This window comes from Sus scrofa, chromosome 8 (assembly GCF_054392235.1).
Source record: "Sus scrofa isolate SSC_HxYL_T2T_F1_AM1 chromosome 8, Sscrofa_HxYL_maternal_Yorkshire_Landrace_v2.0, whole genome shotgun sequence".
NCBI classification, from domain to species: Eukaryota; Metazoa; Chordata; class Mammalia; order Artiodactyla; family Suidae; genus Sus; species Sus scrofa.
This window is the reverse complement of record NC_139390.1, coordinates 115,152,651-115,177,337: the sequence shown is the minus strand read 5'-3', so window position 1 is coordinate 115,177,337 and position 24,687 is coordinate 115,152,651. Positions and strand designations below refer to the sequence as shown.

The 24,687-nt window shown below is 37.8% G+C and overlaps 1 protein-coding gene and 1 long non-coding RNA gene across 3 annotated transcripts in view; one reads left to right on the top strand and one right to left on the bottom strand.

The window, feature by feature from the left end:
* The window catches only part of LOC146400993 (uncharacterized), a 16,379-nt gene extending 10,943 nt beyond the window's left edge, over positions 1-5,436 (bottom strand). Inside the window, exons 1-2 of one of the 2 annotated variants that reach the window (XR_014813139.1) lie at positions 2,451-5,436; positions 2,207-2,336 (exon numbers count right to left, since the gene is read on the bottom strand). Coding sequence is in view for 1 of the 2 variants with exons in the window: in XM_084973096.1 (XP_084829222.1) it covers positions 2,454-2,936 (483 nt within the window). In the remaining variant the exon portion in view is untranslated. Of the gene's footprint in view, positions 1-441; positions 2,337-2,450 lie in introns of those variants that run through there. The other variant, XM_084973096.1, reaches the window with a different exon arrangement.
* On the top strand, positions 2,607-24,687 carry LOC146400992 (uncharacterized). Its single transcript, XR_014813144.1, has 3 exons — positions 2,607-2,909; positions 13,269-13,393; positions 24,597-24,687. It is a non-coding gene; the product is annotated as an uncharacterized LOC146400992 (long non-coding RNA).

Here is a 24,687-nt window from a genome sequence, read left to right as displayed (position 1 = left end):
CAGAGATTTGAGTCCATTTAGTCTTGCTCTCAAGCCACTTGTCTAAAACTAACAATTTTGGTTAGCACTTTTTTATTCCAGGAATTTCACTAAAGTTATTCCAGTAAGATCAAGTTCTTTTAACGCTCATGATTTCCTCTGAGGTAGTGTTTCCATTTGCATTTTAAAGCGGGTGCTCAAAATGTGCTAGTCTGGTGTCCCTCCTTTCTCTTTTTCTCCCCCCCCTTTCCATTTCTTCCCTCTCTGCTCCTGGCTCTGCAGTGACTGGAGGAAGGCCTGTCACCTAGTGCACCCAACCTTTCTCTGCATACTCTTACCTGAGCTGCCTGGTGCTATTCTTTCTTCTGCTTTATTAGTCAGCTGTTGAATCCTGGTAGTGTGTTTTTCAGTTCAGTTCTTGTATCCCTCAGTTCTGTGACTTCTGTTTGGCACTTTCTTTCATTTTGTATCTCTTTACTTAAGGTCTCACAGTTCATCCATTTTTCTCCAAGTTCAGGAAGCATCTTTATGACCATTACATTGAACTCTATCAGGTAAATTGCTTATCTCCATTTCAGTAAGGTTTTATTCTGAAGTTTTTACCTTGTTCCTTCATTTGGAACACATTCCTCTGTTTCCTCATTTTACTAGACTCTGGTTTGTTTCCATATATTAGATGAAACAGCTACTTTTCCTAGTTTTGAAAGGAGTGGCCTCGGGTGTAGAAGATGAACTTGTCTTTTAACCTTGGCCTAGCTCTTGGCTTCTATGGAAACTTTGTGATTGTGTGAGCAGCCTATTTTATTTTTAATAGCTCCCAGTTGCTGAGGGTGTGCCAGGATCCATCAGTTTCCCAAAGGGAAGAATCTCAGTTAGCACCTAGTTGGAGACTGACTGGAAGACAGACTCTCAGGCAGCAGCTTTTAAAATATGCAAGTATGTATATAAATACTATGGAACCACAATCCTAAATCCTGCTGGCCTCCAGGACAGAGGATCTGGAGATGCCCCTTGGGCAACAGGTGCAAGCATCAGGGCTCCAGATCAGTGTATAAACTCCTGTCTGGGAGGTTTCAGCCAGCTGGCACTGAAGTAGAGTAAAAGCACAAACTGAGAGCCCCTTCACAGTCTCCAGATGTCGGGCAAAACTAAAGCTGGCTTCTTAGGCTCCAGGACAAGCAAATAGGCCTCTTTCACAGAAAGGCTAGAGATGCATCTAAGTCTGTGGTCTGTGCAGGGCCCTGGGGGGTTGTAGCCTGGCATGAACTGTCTCTCTGATTGTTACCAGCGGTCCCCTGGAATCAGGACTGCAACTCCCACTGGCCACCTGAGCAGCCCTCCTGGGCAGCAGCCGCAAAACCTGGGGCACCAGACACATAAGAGGTTCCCTCCCTGAGATCCTGAGGCTCTGGAGCAGGTAGAGGGAAACCATGAAGACAGCGTCCACTGTCTGAGTTCTCACGGAAGGTGGAGAGTAGTACTCAAATGTGAGTAGAATTAGGAGCCTGCCCCTCTGGCTGCAGCTAAAAGACAGCTGATAGGCCTCTTTCATAGAAAAACTGTTGCCTCTTGCTGGGCCCTGAGAGAGTAGCGGTTTAAGAACTCCTTCTCCCTTGGTTACAGTCCTGTGGGACCCAGGAGCACAAACCCAGCCGGTCATCAGACGTGGCCCCTGCTAACAGCTGTAAAAACCCAGGGACCAGTCAAGGGTGTAAAATCCTTGAAGGAGATGCTGGCGAGTGGGGTGAAGCAGAGCAGGAGCACAGTGATGGTAGCTGCCAGCCTGTTTCCTGAAGCCCCTCTGCAGCTTCTAGAAGCATTGCCAACCAGAAGCCTGCCCCTCAGGACAAAGCTCCGGGACAAGAAAACAGGCCCATTCCTCAGAAAAGCTGCAGGTTTGCTTCATTCTGGGGTCCGTGCAGCACCCTGGGGATGGTAGCTGCCGCTGACAGTTCTTTATCTGATTGCAAAAGTTGCATAAGTTCCTGGACGCAAGGCCCCCTGGCCTCCAGAGCCAGGTGATTAAGAGGTGTCCCTTAAACTGCAGCCGCAAAAACTGGGGTTCCAGACGTGTGCACAATACCTCCCGCACCTACTGGCGCTGTGGAGAGCCGCAGAGGAAGAGTGAAGATGGCGCCCACCCACGAGGGAAAAGGGGCGACTGGCTTCTTGGCCGGGGGGGTGGGGGTGGGAAGGGGGGCTAGAAGAGACCAAAAAGGGTGCCTACCATCATCTCTGTCCCCGAGAGAGTGTCCTGAAAGGCTCCCTTTCTTCTGGCAGAGGCTTTAAGATTAGCGACTGAATCTTCTTCATCCACTGTCTTGGTGCTTTTGAAACTGCAGCCTCTGCGCTGGATCCTGGGGTGAGAGAGTCGGTTTGTGAGCCCTTTAGGAAGTTTCTCATTCCCTTACACATCCCTTGAGTCTCTGGATGTGACCCCGTGGGTTTTCAAAGATGTTTTCGGGGCTCACCTCTCAGGTGCAGGCCTTTAACAGTTGGGGTGCCCAACGTGGGGTGTGAACCCTTAGCTCCGCAGCGAGAAGCTCTGGATTTGAATTCCTTCCGGATTGCCGGTCGCAGGCGTGGTTCTCGCGAGATCCCGTCTCAGGCGCTCCCGCAGACCGCCAGGTGGACTTGCGCTCATTTCCTGAGGTGAAGGAGCTCGTAGCTTGTTTCCAAGTCATTTTCAGAGGGAATTGTACCATTTGTAGGTGCACATTCGGGGAGTCCGGAGGAGGACGGGGGGAGTCCGGAGGAGGACGGGTGCAGTCGTAGACCGTCTCCGTCCTGTGGGTGTTGGCCTGGGCCTGAGGCTTCGTGCTGCTGCTCATCCCTTTAGGGTCCTGGACAGGTTCAGCCAGGCCCAGCTGAGGTGTATTTTTGTAACACCAGAAGGTCCCGCCCAGACCCATCCACCCTGGAAACAGCTGGTAACTATTACTTTGTATTTGCTTCATAGACACGAGTAAAGGGAGGCTTTGAGTTAGTTGATTTTTCAAGATCACATAGCAAATCCGTGACTAAAACGCAAGGCAAGGCCGGTCCCTGCTCTTGCCTCTGCCTTCATACTTTCCTTTTTCATGACATCATGGTCATTCTTACTGTTTCTTTTTTTAAAGTAAGTGTCTTCCTTCTTATTTATAAATTAAGTGCTAGAAGATTTCAATTTAGAAAAAGTTAAAAACATTGCCCTCGGTAAAAATATTGTTAATGAAGTCCTTACACTCAGTTATTCAAAAGGAATTTGATTTTCAGAAAATAAGTAGACTTGGCAATGGATATGCTTTTATATTATGATGGAATATAACACTTAGCCTCTACTCCAGTCTCTTAGGAAGCTTTTGATTTTAAGTTGCTGGGTCAACTGTAGCAATAATACAGTCTTTTGGCAGCACTAAAACAAATGCAGCTGTTTTGCATTACTCCTTGTCCGAAATGGGGGACACTAATTTTGCTGATAAGAGTTTTTTAAAAATTTCCTTTAAAAATTACATTCCATATTTGAAAATGTTGTTTGTGATATTTTCATATTAAAATAATACCGTGAGAAAGGCATTTCATTGCTTCAGACATGACTGTAATTGACATAGTTTCCTTTTGATACAAAGATTTGACTCATAAAAATAAGGTTTTGTAGGTCTTGTTTCCTCTTGTGGCTATCTTGTGCTTACTTGCCACAAGAAATAAAAAAATAGATTTTCTGCAGATGTTTCTATTAGCATATTGAAAATTCTGAGCCATAAATTCTGGTTATAAAATAGACTCTGACTCTTGTTTATAAAAAATATCCACCTTAAAACCTTTTGAAAATGAAATGAAGGTATTTTTTCTGTTTCTTTCATTTTACTACCACATGGAAACGAGTTTTGCAACATTCATAAATTTCTTTTGGTATGAATGAATTTAAGGAATCTATACTTCCTTTATTATGATGTTAATAGTTTTAGCAAAAAACTTACATGTAAATATACATTTAATCATACATTGTCTTTTTTGTGGAACAACCCAATTATTTTATGTGTGTTTGAATTCAATATAAAATAACCAATAATAATAGGTGTACAACTAGCATGATGGGAATTTTGCAAATTTATAAATTGATAGTGGGAAATAATTCTGATTTGGTTACCGCTATGAACTTTAATTACATTTGTAAGGAGAGAATTTCTAGTTCATATCCTATGAAGTAGAAAAAGTCAAAATGTATGGGAAGGCCCTTGTCAGTTGCATCATTTGAAACTGTTTTCTCCCATTCTGTAAGTTGTCTTTTTGTTTTCTTTTGGGTTTCCTTTGCTGTGCAAAAGCTTTTCAGTTTGATGAGGTCCCATGGGTTTATTTGTGCTCTAATTTCTATTGCTTTGGGAGACTGCCCTGAGAAAATATTCATGATGTTGATGTCCGAGAGTGTTTTGCCTATGTTTTCTTCTAGGAGTTTGATGGTGTCCTGTCTTATATTTAAGTCTTTCAGCCATTTTGAGTTTATTTTTGTGCATGGTGTGAGGGTGTGTTCTAGTTTCATTGCTTTGCATGCAGCTATCCAGGTTTCCCAGCAGTGCTTGCTGAATAGACTTTCTAGACATTTCTCCAAAGAAGATATACAGATGGCCAACAAACACATGAACAAATGCTCAACATCGCTGATTATAAGAGAAATGCAAATCAAAACTACCATGAGATACCACCTCACACCAGTCAGAATGGCCATCATTAATACATCCACAAATAACAAGTGCTGGAGGGGCTGTGGAGAAAAGGGAACCCTCCTGCACTGTTGGTGGGAATGTAAACTGGTACAGCCACTATGGAGAACAGTTTGGAGATACCTTAGAAATCTATACATAGAACTTCCATATGACCCCGCAATCCCACTCTTGGGCATCTATCCGGACAAAACTCTACTTAAAAGAGACACGTGCACCCGCATGTTCATTGCAGCACTATTCACAATAGCCAGGACATGGAAACAACCCAAATGTCCATCGACAGAGGATTGGATTCGGAAGAAGTGGTATATATACACAATGGAATACTACTCAGCCATAAAAAAGAATGACATAATGCCATTTGCAGCAACATGGATGGAACTAGAGAATCTCATCCTGAGTGAAATGAGCCAGAAAGACAAAGACAAATACCATATGATATCACTTATAACTGGAATCTAATATCCAGCACAAATGAACATCTCCTCAGAAAAGAAGATCATGGACTTGGAGAAGAGACTTGTGGCTGCCTGATGGGAGGGGGAGGGAGTGGGAGGGATCGGGAGCTTGGGCTTATCAGACACAACTTAGAATAGATTTACAAGGAGATCCTGCTGAATAGCATTGAGAACTATGTCTAGATACTCATGTTGCAACAGAAGAAAGGGTGGGGGAAAAACTGTAATTGTAATGTATACATGTAAGGATAACTTGACCCCCTTGCTGTACAGTGGGAAAATAAAAAAAATATTAAAAAAAATGTATGGGAAGGAAGTAAATACAATGCTAGAAACTTTCTAAATAAACTTTGGACTGTATAGGTAGTGGTAAGCAAATAGTGGTGTTTCCAATAATTGAAGATTAAATGGGAAAAGATGGTAGAGGAATGATGGAAGAATAATTGCATTTTTAGAGAAAATATACAAATTTAGGTTAAATATGGATGGAAAGATAAAACAGAGAGTTGTCTCATTATACATTTTGAAATATATTTTAAGTCACTTTCAATAAAAAAGTATCGTTTTCCCATACTACCCTAATTTTAACATTTTGATATCATGTCTATTAGCCAAATTTCTCAAGTCATTGTTATTTTCTGTAAATAACTAGAGGAATCTATTATGATAAGTTTTGTGTTGTGATTTTTTTTTTAAGGATCCATGTTGTTGACCTAACACTTTGATTCAGAAGTAACAACTGGTTGAATCTAGTTCTACAGGTAACCATATCTTGAAGCTTTATAGAGCAAACTATTAGAGCAAGTTTTAACAAGCAGTAAAACTTGCCTGCCACCCACTCAGACCCTACTCCAGTTAAAACATGCATGAAAATAATATACAATGAAATATCAAAAGTATCATGAACATAGAGTAACTTTGCCTGGATGATGCCCAACTTACATGTTTTCCCACATAGAATATAAAATTTATTTTTCAAAGTTCCAGACAAGTGCACATAAGATAAGGTTTTCTCCATATATATTTTTATTAACCGATTATTAAAAAGTCAGTTCCAGAGTTCCCTGTGGCAAAGCAGGTTAAGGATCTGGCATTGTCACTGCGGTGGCAGCAGGTTGCTGCTGTGGCCCAGTTCAATCCCTGGCCCAGGAACTGCCACTTGCCATGGGCATGGCCAAAAAAGAGTCAGTTCCCTTCCAAAGTGACTAATTACTTGGCTTTCCTCCAGTTGATTTTCTACATTCAGCAACTGTATTTAAAAGAAAAAAAATCACAGATCTGATCATATAACAGTCCTACTCTCCAACAACCTCATATTCCTTTTGTCCAGAATGTTTATTTTAGCTTGTAATGGTGGTATATTTGATTAATGCTGTCCCCTAACCCCACTGGAATACAGATGCAGTCAGGTTTTGCTAGGCTTAGGGCTTAGCACAGTGTCTATTCTATAGCAAGTACTTAATGAATATCAGCTGAAGGAAGAGGGGCCATGGAAATTGATGTTGCATGGAACCAGGGTCCTTTCTACATTGTGTCTAATTATCTTCAGGAAATATGTAGATCCTGGAATCTTCGATATTTTTTCTTGACTTTGAAAAGTGCCTCCATTTACCGCCCCCCCAATCTCTCTGCCCCTGTTGAAGTGGAAGTTTTGATAGCTGCTAAATTCCATCAAATGTCTGGCTAAAAAAATTGCTTTGTCTTTCACAGGCACACTGAGATAACTCTTACATTCATAAATTTTTCTCTTTTATTTCCACTCAACAAATATTTAAGAAGCATGTTGCAACAAACACTAGAATGAAGAATAATGAAGTTTTGACTTTTTAGCTAAATCTACTTTCACTGTTGGCAATATGGCAGCAGAAAGCAGTGGAACATTGGCTCACAGGCTAATTTCCTTTCTTGAGACTCACTCAGCTGACAGTACTGCTGCCTTTCTGGAAAGGAAGTGTTGAAGAATTAATATGCTGTTTAACTAGTTGAGCAGAAATTCTTTCCTCTTTAGGAATATGGAGCCCAGCTTGAAAAATAACCCTGCAAACCCTATCCCTCCATCCCCAGTGAAAATTTAAAATGAAGCCCCGCTTAAATCACTTTAAATAAAAGGGAATGTATGTATTTGTTTTTCTTTTCTTTCTTTTTGTCTTTTGTCTTTTTTAGGGCTGCACCCACGGCATATTGAGGTTCCCAGGCCAGGGGTCTCATCGGAGCTGTTGCTGCTGGCCTACACCAGAGCCACAGCAACATCAAATCCAAGCCGTGTCTGTGACCTATACCACAGCTCACAGCAATGCTGGATTCTTCATCCACTGAGCGAGGCCAGGGATTGAACCTGCAACCTCATGGTTCCTAGTTGGATTGGTTTCTGATGTTCCATGACGGGAACTCCTGTATTTGTTTTTCCATTGCACAGTTACCCAAACAAGGTATTTACAGCTGTGCCTCAAGAGACAAAATTTATGTTAAGAATGTCATCCCTAACTAAGAGGAGACTGGGTGGCTCCTGGGTGGCTGGCAGACTGGGTGGCTGGTGGAAGAGTTTCTTCTTCCTGCCGAAGGTAAACTCCAGCATAATAAACAGACCCTACAGCATGTGTGAGAGGGGAAAAGGGCTTTAAGGAGCACTTTTCCACTCACTTTGTAGGTCTAGAGACTGAAGAGTTGCTGGGGTTAATGGAGGAAATGAAAACAGAAGAGAATAGAATGTGAAGATTTCAATTGTATGAAAGGAATACACATCTGGCAATAGGAGAGAGAGAGAAGGCGCTAGAGGGAGGGAAGGAGAGAGGGAGAGGCAGAAGTGAGAAAGAATTTGAAAGAGAGAAGAAGTTGACAAAGATACAAAGAAAAGCCATTCTGTACCACTGGAGACATTCTTTGAAGGGTCTCACTTTTTTTTTTTCTTTTTTTAAGAATTCAAAAATGGTTAAAAAACATTCCCAACTTTGAAAGATGTGAGGAAATCTGCTTCTGAGCCTGTGAAGAAACAAGGAGTTATGATAGCTGGTGACATTGAGTATAGCCTCTTGGTGGGAATAGGGCCATGGAAAAAGGGTTGAATCAGAATCAGATGTATAGAGGCTCTGCTCTTTGAGTTGCTAGATGAGACTTTGAATAATGTACTTGGCTTGTGTACATGTCCTAGGTTCTATGTGAATGGGCTAATGTTCTTGTAAGTTTGTTATGAAGATTATATGTAAAAATTGGCATATCATAGGAGTGTGATTACCGTGGTAACATGTTATTTTTATCCTCCCAAGGCTTTTTCAAAGTTCATATGGAGATACATAGTTAATGTGAGAGTAAATGATAACCTCATGAAAAAGCATTGTGGTATATTTAGGGTATACTTGTTTAGGAAATCAAAAGTTTGGGGTCATAGCTGAAGTTTGCATTGTTTCTTCCTACTGACATTTGAATCTTTCAGAGAACAAATGAAAAGTGAAAGATCTGCTATGCATATGGTATAAATGAATAATTTTCTGATATACTCTTGGCTTTTAATTAGGAATGGAGTTAGGGATGAAGTGCAATCCAGAAAGACCTGTTTTCTTCCAAGGTTATGAATGCGAGGTAGGGATCACTGGGGCTCATGTTAGGGGCTGACCTGCGCAGTAAGTGAATTCCTACTTCTCATCCCCATGAAGATAGTTGGGATTACTGCCATTTTCAGGAAGGACCCTGTGTTATTACTCCTAATGTAGTGCTAGTTATAATTTACACTTGCTAAAATGTATGCATTATTTAAGACATTTGACCTTAAAATGTACTGACCTTTTATTTTTGTGTGTATATACTGTCTTCATACAGTTTTAATAGCATTCTGTTTTTACCAGTTCTTTGTTACCTCTGCCCTATCCTCCCCTGATGGAAAAGAGAACTGTAAAAATGTTTAAGAACAACTGGCAGAGGAACTGGATAGGGAATTGGATGCTGTATTCAATTTAGGGCCAAGAGCAATAAACTGTAGTTGACAGTTTGAACCCCAAATATCTTTTCCTCTAAAATACACTTTGAAAATATACTGAGTCCAGATTAGGATAAAGTTGTTTTTTTTCCCCAGTTTAAAATTTTTCTGATTTTAATTTCTAAATTTTCTAATCAGGTAACTTATTAGAACAAGGATATTCAACTTTTCAGTTTCTCCTATAGATAAGGTTTAAAAGGGACAGAAAAGAAAATCAAACTATATAGCTGAAAGAGAATCTTAGAGATGATTTACTCATTTTATTTTAATTTTTATAAAAGTATAGTTGATATATAATGTTCTATTAATTTCTGCTATAGCATAGTGATCCAATTATACATATATACATTCTTTTTCTCATATTATCTTTTATCATATTCTGTCACAAGTGATTGAATATTGTTCCCTGTGCTATACAACAGGACCTCATTGCTTATTCATTCTAAATGTAAGAATTTGCATCTACTAACTCCAAATTCCCAGTCCATCCCACTCCCTCCCCCTTCCCTTTGGCAACCACATGTCTGTTTTCCATGTCTGTAAATCTGTTTCTGTTTGGTGTGGAGGTTCATTTGTGCCATATTTTAGATTCCACATGTAAGTGATATCATATGATATTTGTCTTTCTCTGACCTAGTATAAGAATCTCTAGTTGCATCCATGTTGCTGAAAATGGCATTATTATTATTATTCTTTCTATGGCTGAGTAGTATTCATTTGTGTATATTTACCACATCTTAATCCATTCATCTGTCCATGGACATTTAGGTTGTTTCCATGTGTTGGCTATTGTGAATAATGCTGCAGTGAACATAGGGGTGCGTGTATCTTTTTGAATGAAAGTTTTGTCTGGATATATGCCCAGGAGTGGGATTGCTGTATTATATGGTAGTTCTATATTTAGTTTTCTGAGGATCCTCCATACTGTTTTCCATAGTGGCTGTACCAGTTTACATTCCCTAGCAGTGTAGGAGGGTTCCCTTCTCTCCATACTCTCTCCAGCATTATTTATGAACTTATTAATGATAGCCATTCTTACTGCTGTGACATGGTACATCATTGTAGTTTTGATTTGCATTTCTCTAATAATTAGTAATGTTGAACATTTTTTTCACGTGCCTGTTGGCCATCCATGTGTTTTCTTTGGAGAAATGTCTATTTAGGTCTTCTGCCCATTTTTCAGTTGTTTTTTTTTTGTTTGTTTGTTTTTGATGTTGAGTTGTATGAGTTCCTTGTATATTTTGTCTGACTCTTTCATTTTAGAGATATAGAAAGTAAGTCCCCAAGCCTCAGTTTCAAAGCTATGGTTCAAAGATACCTCAGACATAGTAATTTAAACCAGACTCGTAACCTCCCCTGCAAACATGGTCCATTTCAGTCAGTGGTAATTTGTAAGCCCCAAACCTGTTTGTCCCTGTTGATACTCTCATTTACTACTTCCAATTCATGTTACTCCTCAAATAAAGTATATTTGAAATCCACTTATTTTTCTCTTTTCCTACTGATCACATCTCTGGCACAAATGACCATAATCAACATGATCTTCATCATAGATCATAATGACATAATTTACATAATTTCTAATGGTCTCTGATTTTGCTCTTGTACCTCTCCACTCCATTCTCCACCAATTAGATACAATAATGCTTAATGCAAATCTGATGATGTCAGTTCTATTTCTTTGCATTACTGTTAACTTTGAGACCAAAACTGCTAACAAGTCCTCCTGGACCCTATGGATCTGGCCTCTCCTGTCACATTTGGGTCATCGTCGTCTCTTCCCTTTACCTAGGGTCCTAAATTTCCTTTTTAAACTGCTCTGCTTTTTCACGGTCTTCCTTTAAAGGCCCTCCTCTGTGTGGATAAGTGTTCCTTGCTCTCAGTGTCCAACCTATCCATATCTTGGGTCAGATATCACTTCCTCTAAGAAGCATACTGTATCTTTTCTGATCCAGTCGTTTTCCCTACATTCTCATGTCACATTTCATGCTGTTATATTTTTAGTTTGTGTGATTATTCATTATTTGTCTTCCTCATCAGATTGCAAGTGTCATGAGAACAGAGAAAATGAAGGTTTTATGCACCATATTATTTTGGTATTGGGCACAGAATTTGAGATCTAGAAACACTTTCATGGACAACGTCTGAATAGATGAGTTGCATTTTAGACTCAGGCCCCTTAAACTCAGGTCCAATGTGATTTCTACCACGTTCTGTTGCCTTTTCCCTCTAGTTAAGTAAATAATACTCTCTGTTAATTGAAAGTAAAAGAAGCATAGGGATTTTAACTTCGTAGTAAATTTTTGAAATGGGAGGTGAATAATCACTGAAGTGAAAAACAAGGTCAATTGTTCATAATGGAATTGCATAAAACTAAGCACACACAAGTCTCAGTGCTAAAAAATACAGAAGGACTTAGGGCACCAGGGAAAAATTAATGATTTTACCATTATCATGATAACATTTTAAAAGAGCAAGAACTATATGTGTATGTTATAAGTTGGCCCAGAATAGAGAGTATGTTAGAATGACACAGGAGCAGGAAAGTAGCATCTATCACACTACTCTTGCTAGCGTACCTGAGAGAGATGGGCAAAACGTGGCTTCTCCGTAAGCTCTAAGGCGTAATTTCACAGACTTGTCACTTTTTTCTATCTAGTCTTTAAAAACCATAGAAAAATTGATGTTGATATTTGGTTATGGCATTCCTTCTGCGGCGCCCCCCTCTTCCTGCCACAGGAAAGATTAGCTCGAAGGAAAAGTATTTCAATGACCTACTAACCTAATTAGATGATTAGAGTCAGCATTTGGTACAAAATGATTCCCTGTGATTCACATTGGGCTCTGAATAAATATTCTAAAGCTTTGGCGGAAGCTTTTTAAAATCACAATACTTCCTCCCAGACAATGAAAAGATCCACCTTGAAAGTTATGACTGAGGTGCTTGGAATACTGCTGTTCCCTGTAGAAGAAACATAGAAAAGACTGCCAAAAAAATACTAAACACCAGGAAAGGATGGACTTTAAGCACTCTCTTAGGAATTGATCATGTTCTATATCCCATACCTGGGTGGAGGTATGCATTCTTACTAACATCCTGAGTAGGACGTGTTATTTTAAAACTCACTAATGAAAGACTTGCCTAAGCCTATATCTGATTGTGTAATTGTTATTAAGAATGATCATTCTAACAAGAAACTGCTATTATACAAGTATTCATGGTCAATTCAATATTTTTTGGATTCTATACAAAAGTAAAGTAATAAATATGTTTTAAAGTACTTATATAGAAAAAGGAAAAATTAATGTCTAGAGAGAAAAGAGGAAAGAAAATGATATCTATCTTTTTTACTTCATAGAAAAATATTTGCTAGTTATATATAGAAGGTGAACATTTTTCAAATAATGACATAGGTAAATCTATTAAATTTTATGAAAATGTTTAACTTGGATTTGATACGAAACACATATGCACATCACGTCTGGTTGATCAACCCTAGAAAGCAGAATCTATTATATCAAAAATTATATTTTAACTTAAAAAAAATCAATAACTGGGCAGAGAATTTTCCCTTGCTATTTATTTTATATTATATGAAAACCCTCAAGGAATAGTTTACTTACAGTATTTGAACAGCAAAGATCAGTGGCATTGGTGAAATATAAGGCAATAATGTTCATGTAAATTATTTGCATTTTGGAAACTTCAGTTTCTTAATATAAAATAAGAATAATAATTCATTTCACACAGGGTTAATGTGAAGATTTGACGATTGAAAACATACATATGTATATATATGTGTGTGTATATACACATATGTGTGTATATATATGTGCCTATTATGATCACTTTTTATATTATATTTTATAATATTAAAATAAGCAGCAAAATTATATTATAAAGGAAGACTAAAGAAGTAGGAAATTAAACACACTCCAAACACAGACACACAGAAAGCAACTCATTTTCCATGTCTCCTCACCTTATTGTTAGAGAAGTGAACACATTTTTGGCTTTTAAAAGTCTATTTAGAAATATTACTTTATCAATGACTATATATGTTAAAAGAAACAATAATCAACTTAAAATAAGCAAATACCCTGGCTAAATCTGGTCTGGGTTTCAGCTGTATCTCATGGAATGTTTTCTACCTGCAGACTCCCTTTCCTGAGACTCTATGAAGCAGAGTTGGGCATCCCTTGTCCCCAGTCCCCGAGCACCAATAAAAGTGTTAAAGCCTGTAGCCTGCAGTAGAGACACCACAACAGATGAAATAGTAAAGGTACTTTTTATAAGTGGAAAACTTTTATGGTGTTAGAAGATAGTACTGTTTAAGTGAGATGATTTAATTATTCTAACTACAGATTTGCAGATAAAACTTAAGCAAGTCACTAAGTACTAATTTTTTGATCTATAAAATAATTGCTACAAATCCTGAAATGCCTTATTCCAATTTCAGATTGTACATGGAAGGTTTATAAAACTATCTACCAAGTTGTTATGCAAAGAGAGCAATCTTTTACAAAATATAAAGCCAATGGGGTTTATCAAAGCAAAACAAATTAGAAGCATTCTCATTTCACTTAGCTTTTCAAGGCATAAATAGATTAATTGGTCTTTCTTTTATTTCTGAGATTTCTATCTGATAAATTGCTCTGAGCAATATGATTATGAGTGGAGAATTAGAGAATTTCTTATTCTTTTTAAATTGACATTACTAAATCTCAGGGCTGCAGCCATTTGCTAATCTGCTCAGAGTTTTAGCACTTAGCACCACCCTGCTTTATCTAGATTAAAAATACATTAGTTGAATATGCAACTGAATCATTGTCAGAAATTTAATACTAGCTTATATGCCAAATTTCCATCCTTGGAAAAAATGCATTTATGTCAAATATTGAGATCTTCCTCAGCCTCTTTTTTGTAATTCACAAGAGTCACACAAGAGGTGTGTGTGAGGTCAGAATTCGAGAGGTCAGAATTCAGAAAACCATGAAGAGTAGAGATATCTTACTTTTTGGAAATTAATCTGCCCCACCCAGCCTGTATTATGGTTAAAAAGAACAATGGAATGGATGAATAAACCAATAAAACATTAGCTTATCTGGCCTAAATATCATTTGTGGTGGGCATTTTCCAAAGTTGGGTATATTTTTCTGGTTTCCTGTCTGCCTGGTCCTCATGATTCAGTGATGTGTTGTGGACTCCCTCCATTCACAACCATTCTGATTCATTTCCTGGCTTTCAAAGTTTTTGGAATAGTGCCTTCTTGGGCTGCCATCTTACAAGTAGGCCTCTCTTCCTTCTTCTTTTTTTTTTTTTTTTTGTCTTTTTGCTATTTCTTGGGCCGCTCCTGCAGCATATGGAGATTCCCAGGCTAGGGGTCGAATCGGAGCTGTAGCCACCAGCCTACGCCAGAGCCACAGCAACGCGGGATCCGAGCCGCGTCTGCAACCTACACCACAGCTCACGGCAATGCCGGATCATTAACCCACTGAGCAAGGGCGGGGACCGAACCCCCCGCAACCTCATGGTTCCTAGTCGGATTCGTCAACCACTGCGTCACGACGGGAACTCCCTCTCTTCCTTCTTTGGACTTATTCCAAAATCAACTATATTCAACCCAGGCTTGTTATGTGAAGACTTGACCAATCAAGGCCCAGATGCATTAACTTTTAGCTTTACCACAGATAAAATAGCCAGAAAAAAGCAACACACATCCTTTTGGTCTTTATTTATTTATTTATTTACTTATTTAGTATTTTTGCCATTTCTAGGGCCACTCCCGTGGCATATGGAGGTTTCCAGGCTAGGGGTCTAATCCTATGCCAGAGCCACAGCAACGTGAGATCCAAGCTGCATCTGCAGCCTACACCACAGCTTTACAGCAACACCAGATCCTTAACCCACTGAGCAAGGCCAGGGATGGATCCTGCAACCTCATGGTTCCTAGTTGGATTCGTTAACCACTGAGCCATGACGGAAACTCCTTTTTGGTCTCCTTTACTTTGGACTTTTTTTTTCTTTTTAGGGCTGCACCCACAGCATATGGAAGTTCCCAGGTTAGGGGTTCAAATCAGAGCTGCAGCTGCTGGCCTATGCTACAGCCACAGCAACGCCAGATCTGATCCGCTTCTGTGACCTACACCACAGTTCATGGCAATGCCGGATCCTTAACCCACTGAGGAGGCCAGGGATTGAACTTGCATCCTCACAGACACTGTTGTAGGTTCTTAACTCACCAATTCACAGTGGGAACTCCTACTTTGGACTTTTAAGCATCAGTTTTTAAATTATTTTATTGACTTGTAGAAGAAACAAAATTGATAGTATTGACTAAGAGGGTCTTTAACAATGGGAAAGCATTGTGGGAATGTTAATTCAGCATCATGAGAGACTTATACAGTCTCCACTTATACAATCTGGGTTTTCTCCCTGTATCTTCCAATAAATCCTTAATTGATTCAGAGGATTTCTGGATATCTCCATATCTCATTTCCATCCCTGTATAAATGAGGAAAAAATATGTTCATGACCATGTTTGGTAAAATAATCATCTAGGTATTTTGTTCTCATTTTTTAAAACCATCAGTCTGAAGATTTACTCACTATTCATCTAAAACTTCTGAATGTTTTAGCATTTAATGTAGTGTGCAGGTAGCAAAAATAATTGCAACTGTCCTATGTATCATGGTCTGCATTAAAACAAACTAATATTTGACTTTAAGCTGCTGATCACCTAGAAGGTCTAAGAGGAAAGAATTAACGATTTTGTTTGCTTCTTACATTTAGTTGGAATATAGTGATACAAAAAGTATATGCTCATATTGTGGAAATATTCATGGTTATTTTCTGGTAGAAAGATTTGTTTTAGAATACTTAGTTAAAAGTTTGATCTATTTATATGTGCAAAAAATTGCATGTATTTATTTTTGTGCTAGTGACTGTAGAAGAGCATGCTTTCATCTTATTATTATTAATTTTTTTCCCAACTCATAATGGAAACTTGGAGATGTCCATACAGTTATGACTTCATGGTCCAGATTTTTGTCCTTATACAGGTCTTCTAAGCCTACAGAGAAAAATTTTGATTCTAAGACTACTAGTGTTAACCAACTGCTATTCATTTTGAGTTCTAAGTAAAAGGGAGAAAAAAATGAAGATAGCACATAATTCAGAATGTGTAACATATTCTTCATATAAGCAGACTGGTGTATGGATCTGCTTAGAGCACAATTATGCCTCATGGATCTATAAGAACACTGCAGATTTTAAAAATTATTTCAGGGGTTCCCGTCGTGGCGCAGTGGTTGACGAATCCGACTAGGAACCATGAGGTTGTTCGGTCCCTGCCCTTGCTCAGTGGGTTAATGATCCGGCATTGCCGTGAGCTGTGGTGTAGGTTGCAGACGCGGCTCGGATCCCGCGTTGCTGTGGCTCTGGCGTAGGCCAGTAGCTGCAGCTCCGATTCGACCCCTAGCCTGGGAACCTCCATGTGCCGCGGGAGCGGCCCAAGAAATAGCAAAAAGACCAAAAAAAAAAAAATTATTTCAGTTTTATTTCAACAGTGGGATGCCCCACCAAGAGGATACAGTAAGCTAGTGGCAACATGTGTGAAAGATTGGCTCCCAAGCTTGGCTCATTGTTGGAATCTCTTGGTGTGGCCCCAGCAATGCAGAATGAAAAGTTTCAGGATATGCCCTGAGAATTCTGCTTTACAATTCTCTTCAAGTATAGGAGCTATCCTTGTAATGGCCAGAGAGTAGATATGAAGTCAGAGAAATGAGGGGCTAAATTTGCCAAATCTCACTTTTCTCATCATTAGAGAGAAATGGTACCTGCTCTGTAAAGTCCTGTGATATGAGAGTAAATCATGTGCAAAACACCTGTGAAAAATTGTCACTCAGAGGATAGCCACTATTGAAAAAGTTGATAGTGTTTTATTGCAAGGTGAAGAACTTCAACCAGGAGAATAAGATTTATCAAGTTGGACTAGAGAAGAGTTAAGAATCCGAGGGTTAAGAAATAATATAATAAACAAGGAAAATGGTGTAAGAGGAAATACATAGAAATTCAGAGTGATGAGGGAGATGCTGAAGTGGGCAGGCATGAATAATGAAGGCCAGAACCATGGAGAAAGTGAAAACCAAGCTGTCAAATAGTGTTGAATTATCAGATTAAAAAGGGGACCAATCCATAACTCAGGGAGAAAGTCCCTGAACCCTAGACCAGAACCAGTGCAGACAGCCTGGACAGCAGCGGTCAGAACCCTCCACACATGAGAATATGGCATGTAGTCCAGCATTAGGTTACTGTTGGCACATCTTCCTAGATTTAGGGGATGGAAGCATGAAATGGGGAGCACATAAATATGGATCACGGATGAGCACAGGCAGTCCTGGACCATAGTGTCTGAGGTGATGATACAATTCTCCCCATTTGCTTTCCATTCTGTAGATATAAGCCAATCAGAAGACCAAGCCTGTTGAAATTCTCACATTTGAACAAAACGTGAAGAAATAGATGTATCTTTCATGATAATATGATACCACATTCTTATTAATTACTGAAGAAGATTTTCTCTCAATGCAAAGGTCAAAAAAATGAATGGCTTTGGATCTGAGAAAGGGAAAGCCATTCCTTGTGAGGAAAATATAAACTGGGGTTAGATAACAGCATCGTTTCATAGGCGAAATGGTCAACCAACAGAGTTACTACTAGATTGGAAGTGAAAGCAATGATTGAAAGAACAATTAGCAGATTACTGCCACGTTTGAGTGTTGCATTTACTGAAATTTTACTATCTAGATCATAGGATTTTTATAGATTTTTAAAAAAGCAATTTTTGTGTTCTTTTTTTTTCTATTTGATATTGGTAAAGCATTCTGTTTCCTGAGGTTTATGAAATTATTCATATGGTTTTAATCCTACTTTTAATTGTGTAAGTACCAGATAGAACTAAAGATTAATTTCTTGTTTAAATGTTGTTTACTCAAAATGTTTAACAATATCATTTGAATACTTTGGCTGAGGCATGACCATTTAAAAGCCTTCATAGAATCTAGAAAATTTTAGATGTCTGACTTTCTCTTATAATAAATATATTAAGATGCTCCTTCATTCCACATTACACACATATAATTAAATTAGTTGAGTTTCAGTGCAGTGAATAGTTGATATACAGTTTTGCATATGTTATTATCAATTAATAACAATTTCAATTTATAATTTTCTTTTAATATTTTTGAGCTTGTAAAATTTTTCAGAGTCTTGAAAATCTGACAAGCCCAAGATGCATTTCTTTTAAAGATTTATGAAAAAAAGTGATTTTCCTAGGAGTAAAGATTATTTTACATATGTAGGTAACCTCTTAAAAAAAGCATGTCTTGGAGTATCCATCATGGCTCAGCAGTTAATGAATCTGTCTGGTATCCATGAGGATGCAGGTTTGATCTCTGGCCTTGGTCAGTGCGTTAAGGATCTGGTGTTGTAGTGGGCTGTGGTGTAGGTCGCAGATGTGGCTCGGATGCTGCATTGCTGTGGCTGTGTCAGTGGCTGGCAGTTACAGCTCTCTACAGCTCTATAGCTGATTCAACTCCTAGCCTGGGAACCTCCATGTGCCACAGGTGCAGCCCTAAAAAGCAAAAAAAAAAAAAAATTAAGAAATAAAAAAAAAAGGAGAAAGCATGTCTCATTACAAAGGAGTAGAGAGAATGTTTGGTGATCTATTAAAAAAATCCCATTTCTCAAAATAATAGGATTTAGTGATTAGTTTGGGGTTTGCTGTATTTACATTTATGTGGCTTCTTTCCTAAAGTATTTTGTAAACTCTTAAGGTATAATTTTGCTTTTTAGCCCTCATTTTATCCTCAGGATCAGTCTAGCGACTTCTGTTTAGTTCAGAATCTAACCACCTTTTTTTTTTTAAAAAAAAAGAAAAAAACTTTTGCTTAATGTTTTGAGTATAGTTCCTGCATTGGTGCCAGCTGGCAGAAATTAAGAAAAAGTGTTAGCAATAGATTGATCGTGTAATAATTTAAGGATTTACTGCTGACTTCCTGTGTTCTAACCAACAGGAAAAAAAAGTGTATAAAGGTCAGCATATGGGTCCTTGCATTAAAAATAACATTCTCAAAGTTTACATCTTTGCATATTATTGAGTTTAATGCCAGCTCCGAACTAATATATAAGTAGAAATAGAACATCTGTCATTTCACAGACTTGCTAATAAAATTCTGTTGCAGATTAACTGGTTCCTTCCTTTGCTAAGAATTTTCTAATGTGAAGAAAATTTGTCTTATAAACAGGGCAAAATCCAATATATATAATGGTTATACAGATCTAATCTCATCTACTTTTCCTTTTCACCTGGCTGTTTAAAATAAAATGATAGTGAAAGGCATCATGCCATATTTAAACCTTAAAGTTGTAACTTGGGTGGAGGTGTGAAAACAAAATAATTCACGGAAAGTTTATTGTCAAAGGCCTCAGGGACCACTAATTTCATGGTGCAGGGTAAATTAGGAAAGTCACATAAGGCTTCAACATTTCCATCTTCTTATTGTCAAATAAAAAGATACAGTTGATAAAATGGTGGAAGAATGGAATCGGTAAAATGGCTATAAATGTCCTAAATTATTATTAAATTGTAGAACTGGCTTTCATTTTAAAATCAAATTTGTTTTACTTTGATTATTTTTTGTTATTTTATTTTAAAAGGGAGTGATAATTACCTACTAAAATGTCATTCATTTGGAAAAATATTAAAAATATACCACAGATATTATCTATATGTAAAAGTTAGAGGGATTAATTAAAAATATCTCTCTACTATTTGGCATTTAGGAGCAAGAGAACAATGAAATTATTTAGCAGTGTTTGAATTTGTACAAACATAATGTGACAAAAGAAGCAAACACATCTAGCCAGCTTAAATCATTAGAGATTCTTACATGTCTATATTCCTAAGAGTAACATAAACAAGTGAAAATTATAGAGGATGAAATATACCATTTTAGTCATAGCTTTCAATATATTTCCTTAACAAGTTTTGGTTACATCTAAATGCTTCTAAATAGGAATAAAACAGCTCATTAGATTTTTGCTTGGGCATGTACAAAAAAGTACTTATTCCATAGAGAGATGAGAAGGGAATGAAAGAGTGCAAAGAGAAGCAAGGAAAAAGACATCTGTGTGGTCTGATAGAATAACATGATACAGAATCCTGTGGAGAGATCCCTGTGGATTTGAGAAAGTGCTAGAATCTCTGACAAGAGCTTAGTCTAAGTAAAATAAAAACATTTCCAAATATAGAGGCCACAGAGTAGAGTCCCAGAGCATATTTGCTGACCCTAATTGGATAGCTTATGATGTATTTTAATATCTGGTTCTTTTTTTTTTTTTTTTTGAAAAACAGAGCACTGTTTAAAAAATGTGTAGCTGTTGCTCTCCTTCTCTAGAGCTGCTGTCATGGAAACCACACTCCACTTCTAAACAAGTATGAGTGGTTCAGCGCAGGTACTTAGTGATACTCTTTTGGGCATTTTGAGGATGGTAGCTTTTCTGTCCCAGACCTTAAAGCCCAAATCCTGATATAAGAAATCCTGTGATGAAGAAACAAGAGCTGATCAACTACCCAGGGTTAAAACTTTGAATTCTTCTGAGCAGAGGGAAAAGGATTTGGAACAAAGAATTAAAGAATTTTGCTAGACCAACAACTAATTTATGTTTATTTGTGTGTGGGTGCTCTGCCTGGCTAAAGGGAGCATAATTTCTCCCTGCGAGTTGGAATTTTCTAGTAATAGTTGATGACAGGGAAAATAGGTCCTCACTGGAACTTTTCTTGGTACTTACTTTCCAGAAGAAACAATTTCAGAGAAGGCATTCTCGTTTCTCCACTTCTTGTTTTAAGACACCTTAATCAAGGTCTTAAAACCTTATGTTAAATGGAGTGAAATAACCTACCTTTCAGTATAGCTCTGAAGATTAAGTAACATGATGTTTTAAAACACACTAGTACAATAATCCTGAGAATAACACTAACAACCCTCATCGCTGAATTGTGTCCTTAAAATTTGTATATTGAAGCTTAATTCCTAGTACCTTACAATATGAATGTTTTGGAAATAGGGCATGTAAAGGGGGCGATTAAATTAAATGAGGTCATTAAGGTGGGCCTTAATTCAATCTGCTTGGTGTCCTTGTAAGAAGAATAAATTTGGACACAACGGGGAGACACTAAGTATACCTCAGCCAGAGGAAAAACCATATGAGGACAGGGAAAGAAGGTGGCTGTCTGCAAGCCAAAGAGAGAGGCCTCAGGAGACACCAAACCTGCAGACACCTTAATCTTGAAATTCTAACTTTCGGAACTGTGAGAAAATACATTCCTGTTGTTTAAGCCACCCAGTCTGTGATATTTTGTTATTGGAGCCCTAGAAAACTAATATAGTAACTAATAGGGACTGAAAACGTGTTGTAGATTTATAAGTAGTTCTGTTTCTTGAGAGAGTCACTGAATTGATTTAGAGGGTAGACGAGGATGTAAAAGGAGTACTCTTCTACTTTTGCCTTTAGTGTTACAGTGGACCAGCCGAAGTTTAGGCAATTAATTGTGTCTTTAGTATTGCAAGAGAGGAACCATTTCTGATAGGAATTGACAGGGTTCTTCACAGTTTATTTTTGATGTGTTACTTAGTTCTGGATGGATGCTACCTAGTTATCAAATAAAATGTCCATATTTTATTAAAGCCTTATTCAGCATTCTTCCTATGGAAACCTAAATACACAATGGTGGCTCAGGTTTTCCTTTTCTTTCAAATTTTAAGCATGGAGTGAATGGAAATGAAAATCCATTCCATACAATATATTTGTTTACAGTATTTTTGCAAGGTATCCTTAATATTGGTTCAATTTGGAAGATCTACCACTGTTTCTTTTCTCTTTAAGTATGTCCAGTTTTACTTTCTCACATTTTATATTCACTTCTCTATTCTGGTGAATATGGATATGTTTATTCCTTCTTTCTTAGCAAGCAGGAAGAAATCTGAATCCCAATTCAAAATGCAAATTTAGTCTAGATAAATGGACACTAAATAAATGGGCAAAAGTATTATGATGCTTTAAGAATGCCATTAAATAGGACTTCCCTTGTGGTGTAGTAGGTTAAGGATCAGGCATTGTCACTGCTTGAGTCAAGAGTTCAATCCCTGGCCCAGGAACTTCCACAGGCTGCAGATATGACTGAAACAAATTTAAAAAGAATGCCATTAAATAAATGGGCACTAAATAAATAAATAAATGGGGCAACCACTAAATAAGTGGGCAAAAGTGTTATGATGTTTTAAAAGTGCCATTAAAATTTTTGTTAAGATTTCAGTGTGTGTATATTATTTATGCATATATATCTGTGTGTGTATTATCAATTACATGTTAGAGATATCCTATGCTGTATGTTTACCTATCTACCTTTTATTTTTTTATCATATCCATTTTAAGTTAGGACATAGATACAGATTAGATTATGGTTAAACCTTAGAAAATTAATTCAAATGATAATTCTTTCTATGAGGTCAAACATATCAAATGTTGTAGATACCAATCCATGTGTTGTTTTCAGTGTTGATCTTTTCCTTTAAAGACCAAGTATGACTATCACTTGTAAATTTTTTGTGTGTGTCTTTTTAGGGCTGCACCTGCAGCATATGGAAGTTCCCAGGCTAGCGGTCAAATCAGAGCAGCAGCTGCCGGCCCATTCCACAGCCACAGCAATGCAGGATCTGAGCAACATCTGTGACCTACGCCACAGATCATGGCAATTCTGGATCCTTAGCCCACTGAACGAGGACAGGGATCAAACCTGCATCCTCATGGATATTAGTTGGGGTTCATTACCACTGGACCACCATGGGAACTCCCTGTAAATTATTTTTAAGGCAGTTTTTCTGAAAGAAAGCAAAAACTGAGAAGACTTATTCACAGGCATATTGACTACAAATTGAGTAATGCTAGAGCTGCTAATAAAATTCAACTGTTAGGTTTAGTTATACAAGTTACTAATGCCTAGGGACATCTTAAATTTGCAGTATGTGTACACTTGTTTTTCTGAAATTTATTTGAAGAAGGCATACTTTGTGACTTGCTTGTTTTGGTTACTGTTAATTTCTTCATGACTGCTATTTTTTTCCATGGTCTGTTAGTTATTTTATGTTTTTTAAAACACGTTTAATCTCAAAATTACATCATTTAAACTAAGGAACACACAACTTTCATAGACTATTCTAGTACTACTAAAATTGTGATAAATTTGTGTTGTCTTTGCTGTGTATTTTTAAAATAAGTTTTGACAAGCTCTTACATTTGTTGTTTCTCTAATCCTATATACTTGTCATTTTGCTGTCAGATACTTGCTTAAATACTTGGGTAAAAGAACAATTTTTGCATGTTGAAGAGCAGATAAAACTTTAAATTTTTTGTTTATACTTTGGAATAACTTACTTGGATGTATAAATCAGTATAAACAAATATTTTAAGATTTTCTAGATGCTTAATGCATAGTAGAACTGTAGTAGTGTTTGTTGAGTGAATAAATGAACAATAATAATTTTAAATGTAACTATCATAATTTAGACAAAACCTAAATTTTTAGTTTATCATTTTTAAAGGATCATTTTATACATGTTTTGGCGGGCAGAGTCTTTTCTCAGTAACTAGCTCCTTTGCAATATCATAATGGTAGTAGTTTATTGAGAATAAGTTTTTTTTGTTTGTTTGTTTTTATTATTTCTTGGGCCGCTCCCCCGGCATATGGAGGTTCCCAGGCTAGGGTCGAATCGGAGCTGTAGCCGCCGGCCTACGCCAGAGCCACAGCAACGCGGGATCCGAGCCGAGTCTTCAACCTACACCACAGCTCACGGCAACGCCGGATCGTTAACCCACTGAGCAAGGCCAGGGATCAAACCCGCAACCTCATGGTTCCTAGTCGGATTCGTTAACCGCTGCGCCACAGCGGGAACTCCTGAGAATAAGTTTTAATAACCAGTCAAGAGTAGTTGATTCCCACATTGTGACTTGTACCCACATTCCATGTGAAAACTGATTATCTTCACTATTTCTGAAATATCTGCTGTTAGAACATAAAAATACCAGATCTCTCATTGTTGATTTATTTATTCTGAGTGCAGCCATTAGCAAATGGCAGCGGCTATGGTGATCATATGGAAGCGTGTGGCTTTTCTTTCTTGACATCCTCCTCAAAAGTTGAGGGTTTGCTTTAAATTTTTTCTTCCCTCCCTCTCCTCTTTATTCTCTTTCCTTTCCTTCTATGTGGTATATATGAATATCATTTTATAGATCCATCATTGTTATATACAGACAAAAATCTATTTATAGGAAATATTTTATATTTGTATTAATGTATTGAAAGCTTTCTGATCCGAGAAATTGTGTCTTACCAACTTTTTTTCTTCTACCCATATCCATTATAGGAATTGGAATCAATAGCGGATACTGAATATCCAGTTGAATGAATGACTGGCCTGAATATCTTTCTGGAAGAAGTATTATTAGCTGTATGAG